We start from the raw sequence: 21,160 nt of genomic DNA, 5'->3' as shown, positions 1-21,160 counted from the left end.
GTCAAATTTCAACTATCTTGCTCATCACAGCCAGCTCCCAGCTGACTAGAGTCTCCAGCAAATCAGAGTCTGCTGTCATGAAGACCAATCACAGAATCAAACCCAACACTGACTTGGCTCACCTTTGGTCCGGGCAATCCCTGTCCAGGTGGCCCTCTTGGCCCTGGTGGTCCTTTGGGGCCTTCCACTCCCTAGAGAAGATGTCAGAAAATGAATCCTGGAGAAAGAGTTCTCTCAGCAAGGCATAAGCAATTTTTAAATACCCGCAAGCACCAAAACTCACCTTCTCTCCTTGAAGTCCAACACCAGGTAATCCAAGAGGCCCAGGCAAACCAGGCGGACCAATTTCACCCTTATAAACAAAGCATTGTTACTTAATACAAAATATAAATGCACGGAACCCCTTACAAGTTACTTAGGCTGCAATCCGATACCCAGGAGTAAGCCCCACTGAACTACCGTAATGGAAACTTAGTTATAATAGACACATATAGGATTGTGCTGTAAATATTCACTGGGTAAAATTTGGACCAGCTCCTTCAAAGCCATTGGCATAGTCTCAGTATGGAGACGTTGACAAATGTATGCTATATTTTCTTAGGATGTATTAAATGGCAGCCTTTTATAGATGCTGTCTCAGGCACAGTAAGGAACATGTACAGTCTTCTTTTCTTTTTGCACCCCAGAACTTAACTTTCCCACAGAATGAAACCCTTCTTATTTCATCTCACACTTTACTATGAAGAGATGTTAAAATGGGCTTTGGGTAGTTTATTGGGCATAAATCTATCTGTGAACTACAGTATTGTTCAATCGCCATTGAAAAAGCAAATTCTTTGTTTTGCTTCATTACACTCTTTGTGACTAGTATCAGTCACAGGTCATTCAGGTTTATTTAGACTTTGCAAATCCCCTGGCATATTTACTGCTCACCTTTTCACCCTTTATGCCAATGCCTGGTTGGCCCCGGGGTCCCTTTGGGCCGTCAAAGCCACGATCTCCCTGTATGGAAAGACAAAATTGCATAGAGGTTAGATAATGTGATCTGCGCTTTATCCTTAAAGTCCCGTTTAGTACAAATGGTCTGATTGCTGGCAATGTAAGGATATAATTCAAACATACTAAGAATGCAAAAGGCAGTGCTTGAAGTTGATTTTCTCTTGTGCATCAAAGAGAGTTCCCCGCCCACCTGATGAGATCACTGTTGAATTTGAAAGTCATTACAAAGAGATGAATAAAATGATTTATCTTCTTTCCATTTCAAATGTTTATGTTCCAGTCTTGAATACTCCATATTGATGGGAAGAATTCAGCGCTTGCCATATAACAAATATGGCTTTCTTAATGTACATGATTCATCTACATAAAGATTCACCTATTGCACACTTTTTGGCAATGTTATGCTCTCTTATAGTGGAAAATATTGTTATTTATTTAAGGTGCTTAGACTCACCATTTTGTGTGAAACCAGGATGGTTTCCAGTAATTTAAAACTGCAGATAGCCAACGGCACTATCACCTGCCTAAGGAGGGGAGGAGCCTGAATTTTCTTCCACTTCGACACCCTCCATAAGGGAGAAGAGTTGAAAGGTTTCAGACAGGTGATTAGTGCTGCTAAAACTTAAGCATTGTGTGTTGCAGACCCATGTGCAATGTGCTCCTGGGGACAGAAGGGTGAGGCGGTGAACAGGTGGAACAAATTGGCACAACATCATTTTGGAGTTGAGAATTAGCCACAACTTTAGGCTTTGGCTTCAGATGCTGGGTGTGTATTCTGTATCAGCCTCCTACCAGATGGCTGGAGTTTTGAACAGGGTCACACCACCTCAAGATGCAGGTCAACTAAGCTGCCCCACCCCCAGGCCGCCATTGGAAGTTCTAAGGCCCATCCACTCTCCATATGGCTTTAGGACATAAACGTCCACTCAGATCCATTTACCAGGGTACCCTGAGATATTGAACCTGCTCAAGGGCAGGGGTGATGTACCAACTCACCCCACTCCTGGAAACAGACTAAGGATTCAACCCAATGCCTCATCTACCACACAAGCCACTGGATACAGAGATCCACCACCGGGGAGTCCATCTTCCTATTCCTTTGCACACTGTGTTCTTGATGTAGCCAGAGATACGGGTGGAGAAACCCCCCTTTTTTCTCAACCACATTACCCCAGCCGGATCAGGCTATTGGTATCGACAAGGAACAATCTTTTGCTTCTAATATTTCTTACGGTATATGCATTTTGAAACTTCTTGTTTTAAAATAGTACCCGTCAATCTTGAAAACAGGCCAGGTTCCTCCTTTTGACAGGTTTGATTTTGTTTAAAAACGGGAAATTATATAACGGTAACATTATAATTTCCCTAGATAAGAAAACACTTGAATGTACAAAGATGGATGAGAAGCCTTACATATATCTGTTGACATGTCATCCTTGCTTTTCTGAAGAATTAAGTTCTATTAACAGTGGAGTTCTGGCTAAATGCCAGATTGGTTAATTACATTTGTTCTGCCTGTTTAAATCTCCTTTTGTAGTTTCAGTTTGTTAATGCATTCTTTACTTCACTAAGCTGTTGTGAAGTGTTGCTGTGTGTTCTCAGGGAAGCAATTGCTTCATGTCATCCCAGGAATGGTTTGATTTCTATAGGCATGTTCAGCTTTATATATAAAAAGAGAGATGAGCTGAATTTTTCTTTCTTCCTGCTACTGGCTGCATTCCTAATCATATTGATTTGAAAAAGTAATTGTTGGTTCTGGCTTTATACGCTTTACTTGTGGTTTTAATGTGCAAGTGTACCCTGTCTTGGGACTTTGGGATGGAGGATGGGTCATAAATAGTTGACAAAAATAAAAACATACCAAAGATGCTATAAGATATGATAATAAAACCATTAGGGATGTGAGCATTCCTGCGGAACCACAGCACTTATGCAAAGGAAGGTTCCCATGGGTGGGCAAAAGGTAAAAAGGTAAAGGGACCCCTGACCATTAAGTCCAGTCGCGGACGACTCTGGGGTTGTGCGCTCATCTCGCTTTACTGGCCAAGGGAGCCGGCGTTTGTCCACAGACAGTTTCCGGGTCATGTGGCCAGCATGACTAAGCCGCTTCTGGCGAACCAGAGCTGCACACAGAAACGCCGTTTACCTTCCCGCTGTAGCAGTACCTATTTATCTACTTGCACTTTGACGTGCTTTTGAACTGCTAGGTGGGCAGGAGCTGGGACCGAACAACGGGAGATCACCCCGTCGTGGGGATTTGAATTGCCGACCTTCTGATCAGCAAGCATAAAGCTCTGTGGTTTAGACCACAGCGCCACCTGTGTCCTGGGCAAAAGGTAGATAGATCCTAATCTACTGGGGAATCTCAGGGTGATTTGTAACAGATCACCTTAATTCTATGTCCTCAAAGCCTCCACTCCAAACCACTACTTTGCAGCCAGGTCTGATTGGTGGACCTTGAGGTTGTAGTAAAAAACAAAGTAGATCCTTCAAGTCTGAAAACTGCCCAGCCTTGCCATAACGCTCTTGCCCTATCCTTGGAGCATGCCCCAGGCAGTGCACCAGGTTGTTCTAGGGAGAGCTTGCAACTCTATCTTTTCATTCAGCTTCCTCCCTCCACTTTGTTAAGAAATATAAGTCCAGATTGTTGTAGCAATCTCAAAATTTATCTTCTGTACCGTGAAAATAAATAAAAACAGTTGAAAAAGAAAAGAAATATAAGCCCAGAGCTGATGCAGCTTGACTGAATGGAGTGGGATGGCTCTTTTATGGCCTATGTCACTGTACAATCTTAGGTTCTTACTGTGGCTAATGTCATGTGCACACGGCTTCCCAAAACTGTGGTGGGAGAGCACTGAATGCAGAATAAATGGGAGTGTGTCCACACCCTAAGTGCTAAAGTTGCTATTGATGTTGAACAGGTCTCCAGCCCCGTTCAGCCCTGATATGAGAACAGGTCTCTCATACAGTGAGAGCTGGACCATAAAGAAGGCTGATCGCCGAAGAATTGATGCTTTTGAATTATGGTGCTGGAGGAGACTCTTGAGAGTCCCACGGACTGCAAGAAGATCAAACCTATCCATTCTGAAGGAAATCAGCCCTGAGTGCTCACTGGAAGGACAGATCGTGAAGCTGAGGCTCCAATACTTTGGCCACCTCATGAGAAGAGAAGACTCCCTGGAAAAGACCCTGATGTTGGGAAAGATTGAGGGCACTAGGAGAAGGGGACGACAGAGGACGAGGTGGTTTGACAGTGTTCTCGAAGCTACGAACATGAGTTTGACCAAACTGCGGGAGGCAGTGCAAGACAGGAGTGCCTGACGTGCTCTGGTCCATGGGGTCACGAAGAGTCGGACACGACTAAACAACAACAACAAGGTCTCCAGCCACAGTGTGCAGGTTCTGAGGACTGGGTTACAATGGAAAGCAACACATTTCTTTGTACGTTTTGATAATTCCAAGTTTGAAAGCAAAACTCTTTTGTACCTTTGGTCCTGGAAGCCCTTCTCCTGGAGACCCCCTTTCTCCCTGAATACCTTGTGGTCCTTGAGGCCCCTGTAAAAATGTTTTTGAAAGCAAAATTCTGGAAATCAATAGCAAATCAATCAAAGTAGGATCTTCATACATCTTTGTGGTTTGGAGCCTAGTCTCAACCTGCCCTAAATTGCTAAAGTAATGCTATATTTATGAAAAGCAAAAGTAGCTTTTTTCATGATACATCAAACAGCAGACAGCTATGAACTCCAGGTATAACAAGTTATACTGGATTGTGCTAGGAGTTCCACCCCCCACTCCCACCCCCTCCTGGCACCAGTAAAGAAAAGGCTTAAACATGTGAGCCTGCAAGGTTTACCCTGTAATAGCCTGAAAATGCAGTCAAGTATAAGCTCAACTTTAATAATACAGTAGATTCTTTATGGGCTCACTCAAGCTTAAAGTTAAGCAAGTCTTTTAAAACAGATGCAGTGGTTTGCACACATTCTAGGGAATTATTTCCATATTGTCTTGTTTGCTGAGGAGATTGTGTGTGTGTTTGACAGAACCCCTAGAGCAGGGTTTCCCAAACTTGTGTCTCCAGCTGTCTTGGGACTACAATTCCCATCATCCCTGACCACTGGTCCTGCTAGCTAGGGATGATGGGAGTTATAGCCTCAAAACAGATGGACACCCAAGTACGGGAAAACCTGCTCTAGATGCATTGCAGAGGATGCTAATGACATAGGCCTACACATGTTCTATGGTGGAAACTCACACGGAGTGTAGGCCAGATCTAGGAGGAAATATTATAGTTTTGCATAAGTTGAGACGAACCCCCTTCCTGAAACAAACTCAGTATTTCCCTGCAGATGAATGTTTAAAATTTATTTCATAAAATGTATATACTGTGTTGATTGTAAACAACAACCCCCCACCCCCACAAGTGGTATACAAAATGGGCGGTTGGCACTGCCATTATAACTGAAGAACTATCAGGATCCTTTTGCTAATTAGTATGTTTCATTCTCACTTCCAAAGTTATGTTTGTATTTACTGTGGCAAGTTAGAAAATATCTCAGAATGAAGCAGATAAGTCGATGTATAAATATGAACAAGAAATTTGGGGTTTGCCAATGTGGTGACCTCTGATATTGTTGGGAGTCCAGCTCCCATCAGCCTGTGTGGCCAATAATCAAGGGTGATGGGACTTGGAGACCAGCAGTATCTGGAGGTCCACATATTGGCTACTCCAGAAACTGGATGAGTAGAATGTAAACATTTGTAGACCACCCCACCCCCACCCCCCAAACGGGAGCTGAAAATGAACATGCTATAGAAAAAGAGAACAAACAAGACAAGAAGCAGAAGGTGGGAGGCAGGAAGCCACAACAGAGGGATCATCATAGTCAAAGAGACGTGATAGAAATAACACAGTGGTCATAGTTTCCATAGATGGAAGACAAAAACACAAATGGAAGATGGAAGGAAAGAACACAGCTTAGAGACATCAAGGACAAGAGGTGGCAGTGGCTTGGATAAAAGAATGAAAAGACCAAGAGGTATCTCTTATTCTCCTACAATCACACTCCCTTTCCATCTGAGCCAAAGAAAGAGATAGAAGAGATAATAGAAGGAAGACCACCAGCCAGAAACACAAATGGGGTGAGATTACACAGCACAGAAGAAACAAGAAAGCAATCAGAAAGAGAACGAGGTGAAAGATCTGGAACAAAGAGTTGCAGATCATCTCCATTAAAGTGATAACTACTTTGAAAAGAACTTGTAAGAGAAGCTGAATAAGAAAGGCTGAAAAAAAGTAAAGAACCAGGAACCAAACCTTGACTGGATCAGAGCCACTCTTTCTTTTTATGTGCATTGGTTTTTGCATATAAAGGTGCAATTATTTGTTACTAAGGGATTTCCCTCATGTAATCTCCCCATGCACAGTACATACCGGTAAACCTGGTTCTCCAACGCCTGGTGGCCCAACAGGGCCTGGTCTTCCTGTTAAACCAATGTCACCCTTCAGAAAAAGAAACACGTTGTTTGGATTTGAACAAAATTATAGATACTGAAATGAAGCAGCATTCTTTGATTTAATACAATGATATTAAGAAGACTAGAGGGAAGCAAAACAAATCTGATACCTGTAATAATAACTTCATTTGCCCCTCTGTCTCTCTATATATGTCAAATTTTATTACCAATAAACTACTGAGAGTTACACCATTCTGTGTGTTGCCCCCCCCCTTTTAATGGTATGAATGTATTTGAACTGCATCCAGAATACCTTTCAGGTATTACAAAGACATCATTTATCCTTGTTTTAAGTTGTTTTGGTTTGTTTTTTCTAAATCCAGCCATATATTATTTCAGCAGCTGTCCTTCTGCACAGCAGGCTATATGATTGGCATTTTTACCTTGGGGCCAGGCAACCCTACTCCCGTTTCTCCAGTCAGTCCAGCAGGGCCAGGCAGGCCTCTTTCACCCTTTAGAAAATTGCAAAACAAAAGAACTGATTTAAACTTTTTGATAGGGATTCAGAGAGAAGAAAACCTGCTCCTCCTTCCCTCCTGCCCTTAAACTAAGGCAAAATAAGCCCACAACTTGTGCGGGGGTTACATTCCAAAGCCAAAATTGTGTATGGTCCATTGGGGTTCAATGTTAACTGGGATTGCCAAAGTCATTTTTCCTGGAACCTCACCCCCTTTAAATTTTTTACCACACGTGCAAAGCTGAATGTGCGCAAGTTAAATGCTCGTAAGTTGCGGGGGCATCGTTTCCCCAATATATATATATCATAATGCTTCTGCCATGATAAAACTAGCAGATTGCTTGGAGTGGGAGTAATAAATGAAACAAGACTGGGAAACACATCCCAACATAGAATGAATTGGCAGAAGTAGAAAAGAAAGATTGTCCCTGTTGTGCTCCTGCATTGAACATTGGTTTGCCCTGTCTTGCCCTGCTTGTGAATTCCAGTTTAACAAGGATAATTTCTAAAATCAATTTTGAAATCAGAGCGTGCCCACTATGTTGCAGCTTTCAGTTCCTTTGCATCTTTTGCCCCTTGAACAATGTCATGGCCACGCTGATACACTGCCAAATAAAGAAAAAGAAAAGCAGTCTTGATGTGACTGAGGATATGATTGCACCAATATTTTTTTAGTGTGCTATTTCATCAATGCACAGCAGTGCTTTTTTGGGGTAGGACTGCTCACAGTGGGAGGTGTTGCAGCTGGGCATCCTGGCCCTTGTGGTGATCCGGCTCGGAGGGGGGGGATTGATGCCCCCCTCATGCCAATGTGGAGTCTAATGTGACCTTCTGGGTTGCTACATGCACAGTAACCAGCTTGAAAGCCAAACGCAAGCTGAATTGCTATGAAGACTGTTTTCCTCACGGAATACAAAACAGCGTGGTAACAAAAAATAATCTCAAAGTGGAAGAAAGCAGTTGCGTGTGGATCTATTTCTTACTAATTAATACTCATGTACTGTCCCATTGTTGGGAGAGATGGCCTGGAGAAAAAAAATAGCTTTCTCTTTCTTTTGAGAATAAATTCAAGTGTCATAAAAAGCCTCAACAAGGTGTTATTTATGAGCTGTGCTTTAATGGTTCCCTGCGGCTTAAAGCCATACAAAGCTTTGAATGAGCTGAAGTGCCTTGAAGGGGATTTTTTGTGTGTGATGTGGAATGTCATATGACATCTCACTGTTAAACAACAACGGAGCTGATTCCTGCTTCTTAGATGTTCCATTTGGTGGTTTTGCAGACACGGCCGGAAAAGTCAGTTTCAGCACAGCTAAGATGGATAGAATTCATAGCAGAGGAAATATCTGAATAGTAGCAACTTTTCCCTCAGGGATGGGGAGCATGTGAGCCTTTCCAGATGTTACCAGATTACAATTCCTGTCATCCTTGATCATTGGCCATGGTGACTGAGGTTGATGGGAACTGGGAGTCCAACCACACCTGGAAGGCAATGGGTTTCCAAGCCATGGTTTACAGGGGTAGCCAGTGTGGAAACCTCCATAGGTTGTTGACCAACGATTCCCATCATCCCTGACCATTTGTCATGATGGCTGGGGCTGACAGGTGATGGAGTCCAACAATATCTGCAGGGTACCATGTTTCTTTTTAATAGTTTTTGGTTTTCCAGTTTCATATGATGCGTGAACCGGGCCAACGTGAGTGAAAGCAAAAGTGGGCCGCAAAATTGCAAAGGTAGAGGCAATCTCTAACAGCGTTTAGAATTAAATTAATGTTAGGAGTCTTGCCTTTGATCCTTGCATTCCTTCAGGTCCTTGGTCTCCAGGCTGTCCTTGGGAACCCTGTTAAACAGGAAGGCATTTTTTTAAACAAGAAAAAAAGACCTTGGATGAGTGCATTGTTAAATAGGAACATGACTGCTTTACTTCAATCCACACAAAATGGTTTATTCAGTGTTCAAATAATTGTGATATTTGCCTATTACGTTCACTTACCATCTGTTTATCCTGGTTTGTTTTGCATCGGTAATGATTACACTGCCTTTAGTTTCATGGCCTTCAAAAACCTGTATCGTATGCATTTATTTTTCCATTTGAAGCACTGATCCGTAAGTTTCTTTCAATCTGTTGTGCTTTTAGCTCATAAAACCCATTACTAGAAGACTGGCAACCCACAAGAAAGGTATTTCAGCCTGCTGGAGAATCCTGACTTGCTGGTGAATCCTGACTTGGGCAAGAAAATGGCTGTGAAAAGGCTTTCCCTTCTCTGTGTCACAAAAAAAGTCCTATGTGCCCCCCCCCCCGTTAAAGGTATGTGAGGACTATAGAGACTAGATCTCTAAATACAGGAAGAAACAGAAGGAGGTCAGTCATTCATCAGCTTGTTAACCATGGGTTACTGATTTATTTCATTTATTAAGCACATCCCATAAAACATCCTGAAGTGATTTAACTATGAGAACACCAACAATAAAAACATATTTCGAGTCCAATACAAACGCAGAGAGACATAAAAATCTCCACTTAAAAGCCTTGTTGGAAAAGGAAGGTCTTCAATAGCCACCTTAAAAACGTAATACTAGAGATGGTACCTGTCTGATACGTAACAGGAGGTAGTTTCAAAGGGTAGGTGCCACCACACTAAAGGTCTGATTCCTACACTGTACAGAACAGACTTCTTGATAAGTATCTACAGGAAGTCCTCACCTGCAGAGTGCAGTGACCAGTTGGATATAGATAACCCACAGTTCCAGGGACACGAAGAGTGATGGGATGGGGAGTTGGCAACAGTGACTGACAGCCAACATATAATTCAGAGGGGGACAAAACCACTTCCGCGCCTGCGTCGGAGATGGAGTTGTGGGCGTCACGACCCAACCACGCGCGCAGGGGCTGAGAGCTCAGCCCCTGAGCAATTGGGGGTTCCCGCCCACATCATTCGAGGACCGACCAATCCTGTCGGCCGGGGGGGGCATGTCCTGCTTCCTTTAAGCAGGTGAAGGGCAGGAACCCGCCCCCTTTCACCCTGCTCACCAGCTGCATTGGTTCACCCGCCCACCCACCCTTTTGGATAGCTTTGACCTTGCTATGGACTTCGGTTGGTCGCCTTGGTTGGCCAAGGGGCCTGGTAGGACTTTTTCCACTTGGGCTAGCCAAGGATTTTTTTTTTTTTGCCTACCTCGTAGCAATTCGTCACAACTATTGGTTTTAGGTTAGGCATTGCAAATTGCGTTAGAGCTGAGGAGGGCAGGTAGCGCCATCACCTGCCCTGCAAATGGAGGAGTATTCCGTTAAAGGATTCCGGGGGCGTGGTCTGGTCCGAAGCCTAGGGAGGTTAGGGCCATAAGGCACGCCCCTAATAGTGATCACAGGAGGAGTTCCGGTTGATGTACATCACTGGGCTCCTTACTGGTAGTTAACTCTTCCCAGACGTCCAACACATGGGTTGGCGTCGGATATAGACGGTTAGGGTCCAATGCCTAAGCCAATACCGCTCAACATCCATATCCAATAAAGTTGAGGCCTTTTCGCCCCTTTAAATCTATCTGATGTGTTGTGTGTCTTTATTCTCACAGGGAGGGAGGGACATTGCCACACAATTTAGCTTCAGAAAGATGGCAGCTAGTAAAGTCTTGAAGCAAAGCACTTCCACTCTCTGTTCATTTACCTGAAGACCTCGGAGGCCTCTTGGTCCACCTGGGCCTTCTGGACCCTGAGTGATAAGAGGAGAAATTATATGTGAGCCCATATACAGTGCAAAATATTACAAATCATGCAGTGAATCGCCAGCAAGGGAAAAACAAAATGATTCAAATCTGGTAAGGATAACTGAAACATGGGCAGAAATGCTAATGCCAAACTAGATATTTTAAAATTCAGTTTGTATTCTCATGCTCTCTGCAAATATGTACCTAGCATTTCAGGACTATTTTCTCTCCAGTAAGTCTCTCTTTCTCCCCGCCCCTACCCATGACACCCAGTGTGGTGTAGTGGTTAGAATGCCAGACATGGACCTAGAAGAATAGGGTTCAAATCTCCACTTAGACATGAAGCTCACTGGGTGACCTTGGGCCAGTCCCTGCCTCTCAGCTTAACCCACCTCAAAGGGTTGTTGTGGGGATTAAATGAGGAGAGGAATAACCAAGTATGCTACCTTGAGTTCCTTGGAGGAAAAGGTGGGCTATAAGGGCTAATTATTATTACAATGGTGATGTTTACAGTACACATTGCTCACACTACTATTGCAGCACTGGGCCTAGAAGTTCTATGAGCGGTACAGTTTCTGATTATACAAGTCCTTACATTGCAATCTGATGTAGTTGACCATCAGATAGTTACTTACTCTGTCTCCTTTTATTCCTGGTGTTCCACATTCGCCTCTTTCACCCTTAGATTGAGAAAAGCGCAATCATTAATATTATCTCAGAACTTTTGAAAAATGTGTCATATTCTTGTCAGTGCTTTATCCCCCACCCATTCCCATTCTATTTCAGATGCCAGATTCTTTGTCCTCAAATCCAGTAAATCAATATGGCTGTATTGGTCTTTAGCATGCAGCACCTAGTTGATTCAAGAAGGCGAAAAATCCGTACCTTTTCTCCTTTGTATCCAGACTTTCCCTGATGGGAAAAAGAAGAAGAGCAGAATGCATATTGATTAATTACAGTGGTACCTCGCTAGACGAATGCCTCACAAGACGAAAAACTCGCAAAACGAAAGCGTTTTGCGATTTCAATGGAGACTCGCAAGGCGAAGTTTCCTATGGCGCGCTTTGCAAGACGAATTTTTTCCGTCCCATAGGGTGCCCCGCAAGATGAAATCTCCCCCCCCCATCTTGCGAGGCACCCTATGGGAAACTGCACTATGGGAGCCGCTTCGCAAAATGAATTTTTCGCTATACGAAGCGACTCGTGGAACGGATTAAATTTGTCTTGTGAGGCACCACTGTACTATTGACACTAAACAATAATTACTAATTCTGGTTCCTGCCCCCTCTCCGCCCCCGCTATGTTTTTAGCTGCTCTTATTTTATCTGTAAGCCGCGTTGAGTCCCTGTCAAGGGGAAAGGTGGGGTATATATACCGGTACATATATCAGCAGCAGCAGCAGCAGCAGCAGCAAAATTTATGGGAAGTACTAGGAAAATAAATCTTACTTATTAATCCAAAGTTTTAGAATGGGTAACAGAAATGACAAATTTATTGGCTGGCTCCATCTAGACTACTTTGCTTGCATTTGGTGATTAGGGTCTCTTTGCCTTTGGGGTGGGGTGGGGAGGCACTGCCCTCTCCCTCTGTTTCGTTAGAAATCAAACCCCCTAGTAAAGCTTCAGAAGTTGCTCTGCAAATTTCAGAAGGGCCGCTGCTTTCCGTCACTAGATCTGTGTGATGAAAAACACTCCAGAAACAGCCCTATGAGCTGTTGTGTGTAGAATGAGTATTGTTTTGATTTATGCTTCAGATATGAAAATATGTAATAAAAGCTGGTACTGCAAATGCCATTGCGTAGCATTGCGAGTGCCAACAGCCAGCCATTTCCCGTGTCATTCTAGTCTTGGAAATACGGCATAAATATTGCTGACATGATTTGGAAGCACACGGGCAACCTGAATCACATGACAGAGGTTTTATGTGAGACCTTAGGGCTTGGGCGTAGCAATGGCTCACATGTTGCGAAGTTATTGTTCAAATTGGATCTTACATAACCATGAGCAGAATGAGCAGTATTATTATAATTTTTGCATTTTTTTGCCCTTTGACATTGCTGTTTGCAAATTATTTTCTTCACACCCTTCTTTATATTCTCTTGCATTTTAAGAAGGCATACCCAAAAAGTAAAAAGGAGATCAAAAAGGAGCAGTAATATATATGGGGCAGATGTGTTTTTAAATAACATTGGAGTTTCCCTCAAAGCAAATAAATGCATAATAGAATATATACTGTATATATATACACACATATATAATTTTTTTTACCTCTGTTCCATCTCTTCCTGGAATTCCATTTAAGCCTGGCTCCCCCTAGAAGCATCAGGGTGTTGGGTTATTACTTTGCTTAACATTCTGTAGTCAGTGAAAATGTTGTCCATTTAAGTTAAGTTTACATTATCTATTGCTGAACACAGATAGGAAAAATGTACCCTGCTGTTCAAACTAGCTCCATCTTCAATGCGAAACATAATTCATATTCAGAAACATGGATGTTTTAGAACCGTGGTTCCCACCGTGGGGCAAACACCCCACAGGGGGGGCAATTTGATTTTTAAGGGGGGGAGATTTGAGAATGAGTTATTCACAGTTAATGGCCCTTTTTTAGGCTTCCTCCACATGAATAGGAGTTCAGTTTTTGAATAATAAGAATTATATGTCACGGGGCCCAGGGTGCATCAGGATTTTAGAGATGCTTAGGTGGGACATGGCAAAAAAAAAAAAAGATTGGGAACCACTGATTTAGAATGATTTATACCCCCTCAGTTGTAAACTGCCATGTGGTGACTGAGCATGCTTTTATTTCAACATGTGTGCGTCTTAAATTACTAATGTTAACCAATGAGCATTTCAATTAAATCAAATGTCATGTCACCTTCACGCCCTTTGGACCAGGGGCTCCATCATCACCAGGACGACCCTTTTTACCCTGGAAGCAGAAAAACAACAGAGGGATGTTAAATGGAAAGCCTTGTGTTCAAACTTCATCGGTTAGTTGCATTTTTAAACATGCAAAGAAAGGGGGAGACCCCTCAGTCCAGTATACCTGAAGGAGCGTCTCCACCCCCATCGTTCTGCCCGGACACTGAGGTCCAACGCCGAGGGCCTTCTGGCGGTTCCCTCGTTGCGAGAAGCCAAGTTACAGGGAACCAGGCAGAGGGCCTTCTCGGTAGTGGCACCCGCCCTGTGGAACGCACTCCCATCAGATGTCAAAGAGAAAAACAACTACCAGATTTTTAGAAGACATCTGAAGGCAGCCCTGTTTAGGGAGGCTTTTAATGTTTAATAGATTATTGTATTGTGTTTTTCTGTTGGAAGCCACCCAGAGTTACTATTAAGAAAATGATTCTATGATTGCAGGAAATAAGTAAAGTTCTAACGATTTCCCTCTCACCTGAAGCTTAAAAGCAACTCATGCTCCAATCAGTGCAAGAGCTACATTGGTCAGAATGCATTTTTCCGGGTCATTCTCAGCTTTCAGACAGCTCACTGGCAGATAATAATGTTTTTATGAACATATGTTTTCTATTAGGGTGTTTCCAGGTGCCCCTTTTTTAAAAATTAAGCATTCACCCTGGGCAATTAGATGATGTTATGCTAAAGCAAGTGTTGTTGTTGTTGATGTTAATTACATTCATATACCACCCTTCATCTGAGGATCACAGGGTGGTTTACAGTATAAAAGCACAAAAATACATAACAAAACCCTACACTTTCCAGTGCATTTTCCCACTACTTGTTACAAATGAATAAATAAATAAATACATCCAATCTTTTGGGGAAGCAAATTTGTTGCACAAGACCTCCCAAGCCACTTACAACTGCACAACATGAGACTGAACCCCATCCCAAAGAGTCTAAGAGCTGGAAGTGCTCTTAGACTCTTTAAGGGGGAGACGACGACCATGATTTGATTCTAAGGGTGCTTCAACACTTGGCATTTAGCGTGGAATTGTCATGCTTTGCTCAATTGCTTTTTGTTGGGCATCTTCATGGCACCATCATCCAATCACTGCCATGCTATATTTTTCCTGTGGTTCTTCTGTCTTTTGTCAGACCACAAAGCAGTCCCTTCCAGACAGGTGTTTATTGTGAGAATGGTGATTCTCACGCACACAGGGTTTCTGTAACGTTCACACATCATTGGCACCAACATGCCAGCTTATATGCACCCCATCATATACTGCTGATTTTCCCTTTCCAGCGGCAATCTCTTCATCGAAAGCCCTTACATTTTCACATTCACACTAAACCATGGTTTGGCTCAGCATTACATTTCATTATAGCTGTTATGTTGGTAGCCCTCATCTGTACAGTTGAATGTGAAGGCTCTCCACACAATCAAGGATCCTATCATTTATGAATGAACATCTTGTTCTCTCTGGATACTCAGCTGTTGTCTCTGAATATGTATTTAATGAAATAGATATTACTGGTAATTAATAAAATAATGCCACCGCAATGAAAAAATAAGCAGTTTTTGTAAACCACTCTGGGGTTGTTTACAATCAAGTGGTGCGTAATTTTTTAATAAAATTAGAAGAAAGTAAATGGGGGTGGGAGATACTTACAGCAGGGCCAGGAAGACCCCTTTCTCCCTTTTCACAGTTACATATTGGAGGCTGGGGACACTTTGAATAGAAATAACCATACAAATTAATCATCAGCTTCCACCTAAGCAGAAAATTCTACAGCTCTTTTATTTTCCTATAACTTATTTATTTAACCACAAGTAGGAAAGATCTAATCTTGAAACAGTACTGAAAATGGATGCTGCTTTACGGTACTGTTTTCTAATCAATATTTTCACAGTTCCCCCACAACATAGTCAAAACGTACATTTCTCATTTCATTATTCAACCCATGCTTCTAGTTCATGTTTCAGCTGGTGCTGAATTTTGTGTTCCCTATTGAAGTGATAAATTTACAAATATCTCCATTTCAGATTCTTCTAGTAGTCCTAGATGAACTATAGCTGGATGGAATCTCAAACGTCTGTGTGGTATAGAAGTTCTCTAACAACTGTGATTCATTTCTTTTTCATATACAGCAGAGTTAAACCTTGGTCTTTGCTACCACAAGATGTTGTGACTGCCACCACCTTGGATGGCTTTTTTTTTTAAAAAAAGGGATGAGACAAACCCCTCTTTCAAGACTATCCATGTCTACTAGTCACGATGACTGTATTACATCCAGGATCGGAGGCAGCATGGTTTGGAAAGCCAATTTCTTGGCACCACAAGCAGGACATTATAATTGTGATTGTGTCCAGCTTGTACGTTTTTCATACGCATCTGGTTATCCACTGTGAGAAGACAATTCTGGACTAAAAAATAAATAAAATGGCCTCTGGCATGATGGAGGAAGGTTCTTCTTATTTTCTTATGTGACACCCTTGGGTGTTAGTATTAGGTGTTTTCACTTATAGATTATAAAGGTAAAGGTAAAGGGACCCCTGACCATTAGGTCCAGTCGCAGACGACTCTGGGGTTGCGGCGCTCATCTTGCGTTAATGGCTGAGGGAGCCGACGTACAGCTTCCAGGTCATGTGGCCAGCATGACAAAGCCACTTCCAGCGAACCATAGCAGCGCACGGAAACGCCGTTTACCTTCCAGCTGGAGCGGTCCCTATTTATCTACTTGCACTTTGATGTGCTTTCGAACTGCTAGGTTGGCAGGAGCAGGGACCGAGCATCGGGAGCTCACCCCATTGTGGGGATTCGAACCGCCGACCTTCTGATAGGCAAGCCCTAGGCTCTGTGGTTTAACCCACAGCGCCACCTGCGCTATAGATTATAGCTATATTCAAACTATTGCTGGAACAAGAAACTACAAGACGCATCAAAGATGCATCAAAGACCAAACCAGATGCATCAAAGACCAAACAAATTTACATTTTCTTATTCTAATAATGAACATAGTTTTGGCAAGATAGTTTGTTGTTTCACCACCACTCTACAGTAATTTAAAATGTTGTAGATGTAATCCATAATCCCCAGTCTACAGTTAAGACTTACCCCTTCTTCTGCCAGTTCTTTCTGGGGAGACAAATAAGTGCAAACAAAATTAATTATTTTATAAGTAATAAGGCACACTGTGAGAAAAATGAAAAAAGAGACTTTGCTGGCTGGGAAGGTGCTGACATAGGGCCAGCATATACCTATGTCTTGTACACAAACACAACAAATCATAGGAAGAAGCAGAGTACTAGGTATTGCTGGTTGTTCACGGCCCAGGGAACAGGGCATAGATATGTGCTCCCTAGGGATTCAATTAAAACCCACAAATTAGGAATGCAGTGTAAAATGCCACTGTATAAAAGCCTATCGTCATGTAAGGAATGTGTCCCCCAGAGTTCAAGCACTGGGGAGAAGGATGCTTAATCCAAATTGGAGCATCCTATGCTGCAAACCAATTAATTTTGACGGGATTCTTTTATTGTGAATATTGATTATGAATGTTTACATGTAAATGTTTGTGTAACTGGTTTTGTACTTTGCAAACTACAGGAAGCCCGTAACTTAAGCGCAGTTATCTTGTGCGCATTGAGCTTTACAGGCATGACAATAGATAGATCGATACTGGAGAGAGAAAGAGAGAGATCTGGAGAAAACGGCTTTGGCAATCCCACCCGCCATTGAACCCAATGAGTTTTGACTGGACACAATATTGGCTTTAGGCAGGATCCTCGAAACATGACCCTTGTGTACGCTGTGGGCTTACCGTACTTAGAAGCAGTGATATTAAGTATATAAAATGAATTAATGACTGAATAAATGCCATGATAGAAAATATTGCTTCCACCCCCTAAACTAGCCTGCTGCCCTCAGGAGGATGTTTTCTTATGGTCAGTGTCCAATCCAGTCACCTTCTGTATATGAAATGCAAAGGGGTACATGCTCCATCTTGTCACTTACTTCGGGCAGCAAAATGCCTTGGGCTCAGTCCTAGTCAGCACCCATTAATATTGAATTGACGAACCTTTAAAGTTCAGAATTGATTATGTGGCCTTGTGAATAAAAGTTAAACCAAGTTGTGCAGCAGCAGCAACAACAAAATCCAGTAGAGTGTGTGTGTGTGTGTGTGTGTGTGTGTGTGTGTGTTTAATAAACTACCACAGCTGAGATAATGTTATGGCCCTCTTCAGTCATTCTTGTCCATGTGGAAAGGAGGGGAGAGGAAAGATATGTTGTGTGAGGGTGTGGCCTTCTGCTCATGCCAGCTTTTGGATACAACTCATTTGTGAAAGGACTGAGACAGATGCTGTCACTTCCTGCTTGAGCTCGAGAAACGCTGCAGTTGAGGCAACACACACAGTTGAGGAGCGGGATCTGGAAGTGGTGGTGGGGATCCTTCAAGAGATAAAAGGGGTCACAGCAGGGAGGAGGGGTATGGGAGAAACAGAGGAGAAACAGAGAAGAGAGATTTACGAGTAGGTAGAAGGAAAAGAGACGAACTGCAAGAGAGGCAATGAGGAGGGAATAGACGAAGAATAACAGGCAGGAGTGGACACTGTACAGGGGGTGTCAGGAGGAGAATAATGTAAGTGAAGATGGGCAAGAAAACACTGCATATAAAGCAAAACACAGCAGAGTCCTGTGATGATGAAAGGCAGGTAACAGAACTCTTTGAGTACGTTCCCCACCAGGGGCCTCTTTGAGAACAAGGACTCCTGGGGCGAAAAGCAGGGATAGAGGCGACACCATTATTACAACACTAGAAGTGCAGAGTACACTTATATTCTGATAAGTATAGTATATGCTTTATATAGGCCCCACTGAAATCTTTGTCCCTACCATTTCTTTGAGAATTCTCTCCACAACTCCTTTCTCTTGCAGATTGAAGACAAACCTGGATGCCGGGACACTGGCCAGGAGCCGAAGCTTGGCGGCATTGGCCACCTCCTCGGCCACTCTGGTCATCCCCACTGTGAAGAACACGATGCCTTGGTGTTTAGCATCGGCAGTGGCTGAGAAAATATCTGGGTTTCTCGGGTGGTCCACTCCGTCCGTCAGGAGCACAGCTACTTTCACGCTCCCGTGAGTCCCCTCGGTCATGTAGAGCTGCGTGAGGTTGGTGATGGCGTAAGTGGTGTAGGTGCCGTGGCCGATGTAGGTGATGGGGGCGATGCGGGATTTAAAGGCATCTGGGCCCTTCCAATCTCTGAAGGTTTGCTCTATGAGGACGGTGCTGCTGTACTGCAGCAAGGCCGTCCTCCAGCTGAGGGAACGTCCGGAGCTGAGCTGCAGCCCTTTCATCCTGTCCACTATCTCCAAGATAAACTTCTTCTGTTGTTCGTGATTGAAGTTTTTTGCACTCTCCGAACTGTCCAGAAGGAAAGCCATTTCCAGAATGCAGTCTTCATCTAGAAATAACACGTCGCCAGATAAATAGTTTACATTACAGCCACATTACGGGAGCTATGATTTGCTACAATTCTCAAAAGGGTCTACCCCATCAAACCCTCTCCATAGAAAATTGGGGCTCTGGGGCGGCAGGGGGGTGGGGTGGGGGAGAAGGACCTCCTAACAACTCTCTCAGCATTATTCACAAACCACAGCTACCAGAATTCGTTGGGGGGGGGGAGGCATGACTGTTTAAAATGGTACTGTAGTGCTTTATATATATATGGTGTGAAAGTGGCCTAGGTTAATCACTCATAGCTGCCAAGTTCCGGCCTGAGAAATAAGGGACTGGACCGGAAGTAGCAGACCGGAAGTAGCGCTGCCGCCATTTTGGAACTGGGCGGAGCATGCTCGGAAGCTACATTTGATGCTGCTCTGCCCTGTTCCAAAATGGCCGCCGCACCAGAAGTCGTGCTGCAGCCATTTTGGAACTGGGCAAAGCAGCATCAAAAGTTGCTTCTGAGCATGCTCCGCCCAGTTCCAAAATGGCTGCCGCGCCAGAATAAACCGGGGAAAAACAAAAAATCCATTTTTTTTGGCTGGGAACAGCTGGAAAAACGGGGGTTTCCCGGGGAATACGGGAGACTTGGCAGCTATGCATCACTTGATAAATGTAGAGAATGTTACTCCCATTAGAGTTGGGCTGAAGTGGCAAGAACAATTTCTCAGCAGTCCCACCTACATTGAAATCAACATTTTGCCAATATTTCTGGGGTGAGGTGAAATACAGTTTGGGGGAAAGTGAATCTGAGCAGCTGCCATTTTGTTTTGTTTTTTACCCCTGCCCCCATCCCAGTAAGTAGCAGCAACACCACTGTTGGGAAGTGGCCCCAACCCCATCACACTGGCCACTCCTGCCTGCCTACTTCACCAAGGTCCTTCCTCGCAGGTGTGTTCAGACTTTAATACATTTCAAAGCAATCCCATCCAGATAAACTTTGGGATCAGAACCGACCATTTCACAGAATCTATTAAAATTCAAAGTAGTCACCTTGGTCACTTGGACTGGGATACTTTTCTACTGCATTTGAGAGGAATGGTTTGGGCTTCTGTTTTCTCATTCCATTTCTTTTTTCTTCGTTGGTGTTTTGTGCCAAAAAGACTTGGTGGTCCAGCAGGAACAAAAGCCACCATAACCTAGAGGACATGGTTTGCTTTGTTGGCCAAAAAGACACAAGAAATTGTGATTGCGAAAGCAAAACAAAGCACACAATACAAAAATGGAAAGCAAACAAAGCTAGCTTTCTACATGCAAAATGGAGGTCACCTTGTTACCATCTTAGCGAAAAGATTTTATGGTGATTTTTAATTGTTCTTTGATGGCTTTTTATAATGCACCATAATGTAATTAATGTACATTGCTTACAAATGTCAATGATTTAACAGTACAGTATATAAATACCTCAAATAAACAAATAAAAGCACATGATCCATTCATCTAACATTTCCTAGGAAATGTCACTTGCAATGATACCACTGCATGCAGTAACAGGTTTTGCCATATTTACTATGTCTAAAAAAAATACTATTTGGCAAATTTATATCTTCTCCTTCCTCCAAGGAATTCAAGCAACTTATAGTATTAAGTTATATGTCATTTCCACACTTACACTAATAGTCTGTAGACTGCAAACATGTGGACAGATTGTTTATTTTAAATTCTATAATACTACAGCATCTAGATTAGAGGCACCGAATAGTCATAAGCAACAACAACAATAATCTAGAAAGTACTTTGCAGTAGCTCTTCAAGGTAGGCTGGTTGATAATGACTTGCACTAGACCACCTGGAATGCTTTCTGGCAGATCAAGGATTTGAATTCCTACTCCAATGAGTACATTTTTTTTCTAGCCACTATGCCATATTGGGTTATTTCCATAGGTTTTATACCACTCCGCTCCAAGCAGTCAAAAGGTCTAGAGTGGAGCTGAAGGACAGGTAGGCAGTTTGCCTTCCATAGGCTGAGGTTGTGGCACAGCTTGAAACTTGAACAACTACAACAAAGAATGTGGCAGATTGTGCATCTACACTCACAAATTAATTTTTACCCGTATGTTTCTATTTAAGAGGGATGCATTACAT

General features: G+C 43.0%; 1 protein-coding gene across 1 annotated transcript in view; it reads right to left on the bottom strand.

The window, feature by feature from the left end:
• LOC118083386 (collagen alpha-1(XXVIII) chain-like) overlaps nt 1-20,225 on the bottom strand; it is a 39,151-nt gene extending 18,926 nt beyond the window's left edge. Inside the window, exons 1-16 of the mRNA XM_035111758.2 lie at nt 20,069-20,225; nt 18,469-19,037; nt 16,690-16,710; nt 15,244-15,303; nt 13,548-13,601; nt 12,941-12,985; nt 11,559-11,585; nt 11,309-11,353; nt 10,634-10,678; nt 8,755-8,808; nt 6,897-6,965; nt 6,431-6,499; nt 4,486-4,554; nt 934-1,002; nt 284-352; nt 123-191 (exon numbers count right to left, since the gene is read on the bottom strand). Coding sequence (XP_034967649.2) covers nt 123-191; nt 284-352; nt 934-1,002; nt 4,486-4,554; nt 6,431-6,499; nt 6,897-6,965; nt 8,755-8,808; nt 10,634-10,678; nt 11,309-11,353; nt 11,559-11,585; nt 12,941-12,985; nt 13,548-13,601; nt 15,244-15,303; nt 16,690-16,710; nt 18,469-19,037; nt 20,069-20,225 — 1,491 coding nt within the window. The remainder of the gene's footprint in view (nt 1-122; nt 192-283; nt 353-933; nt 1,003-4,485; nt 4,555-6,430; nt 6,500-6,896; nt 6,966-8,754; nt 8,809-10,633; nt 10,679-11,308; nt 11,354-11,558; nt 11,586-12,940; nt 12,986-13,547; nt 13,602-15,243; nt 15,304-16,689; nt 16,711-18,468; nt 19,038-20,068) is intronic.
• Between the last annotated feature and the right edge of the window lie 935 nt (nt 20,226-21,160).

Source organism: Zootoca vivipara, chromosome 1, assembly GCF_963506605.1.
Source record: "Zootoca vivipara chromosome 1, rZooViv1.1, whole genome shotgun sequence".
NCBI lineage: Eukaryota > Metazoa > Chordata > Lepidosauria > Squamata > Lacertidae > Zootoca > Zootoca vivipara.
Note: the sequence above shows the minus strand (reverse complement) of the source record. Positions and strands in the feature narration are given on the sequence as shown.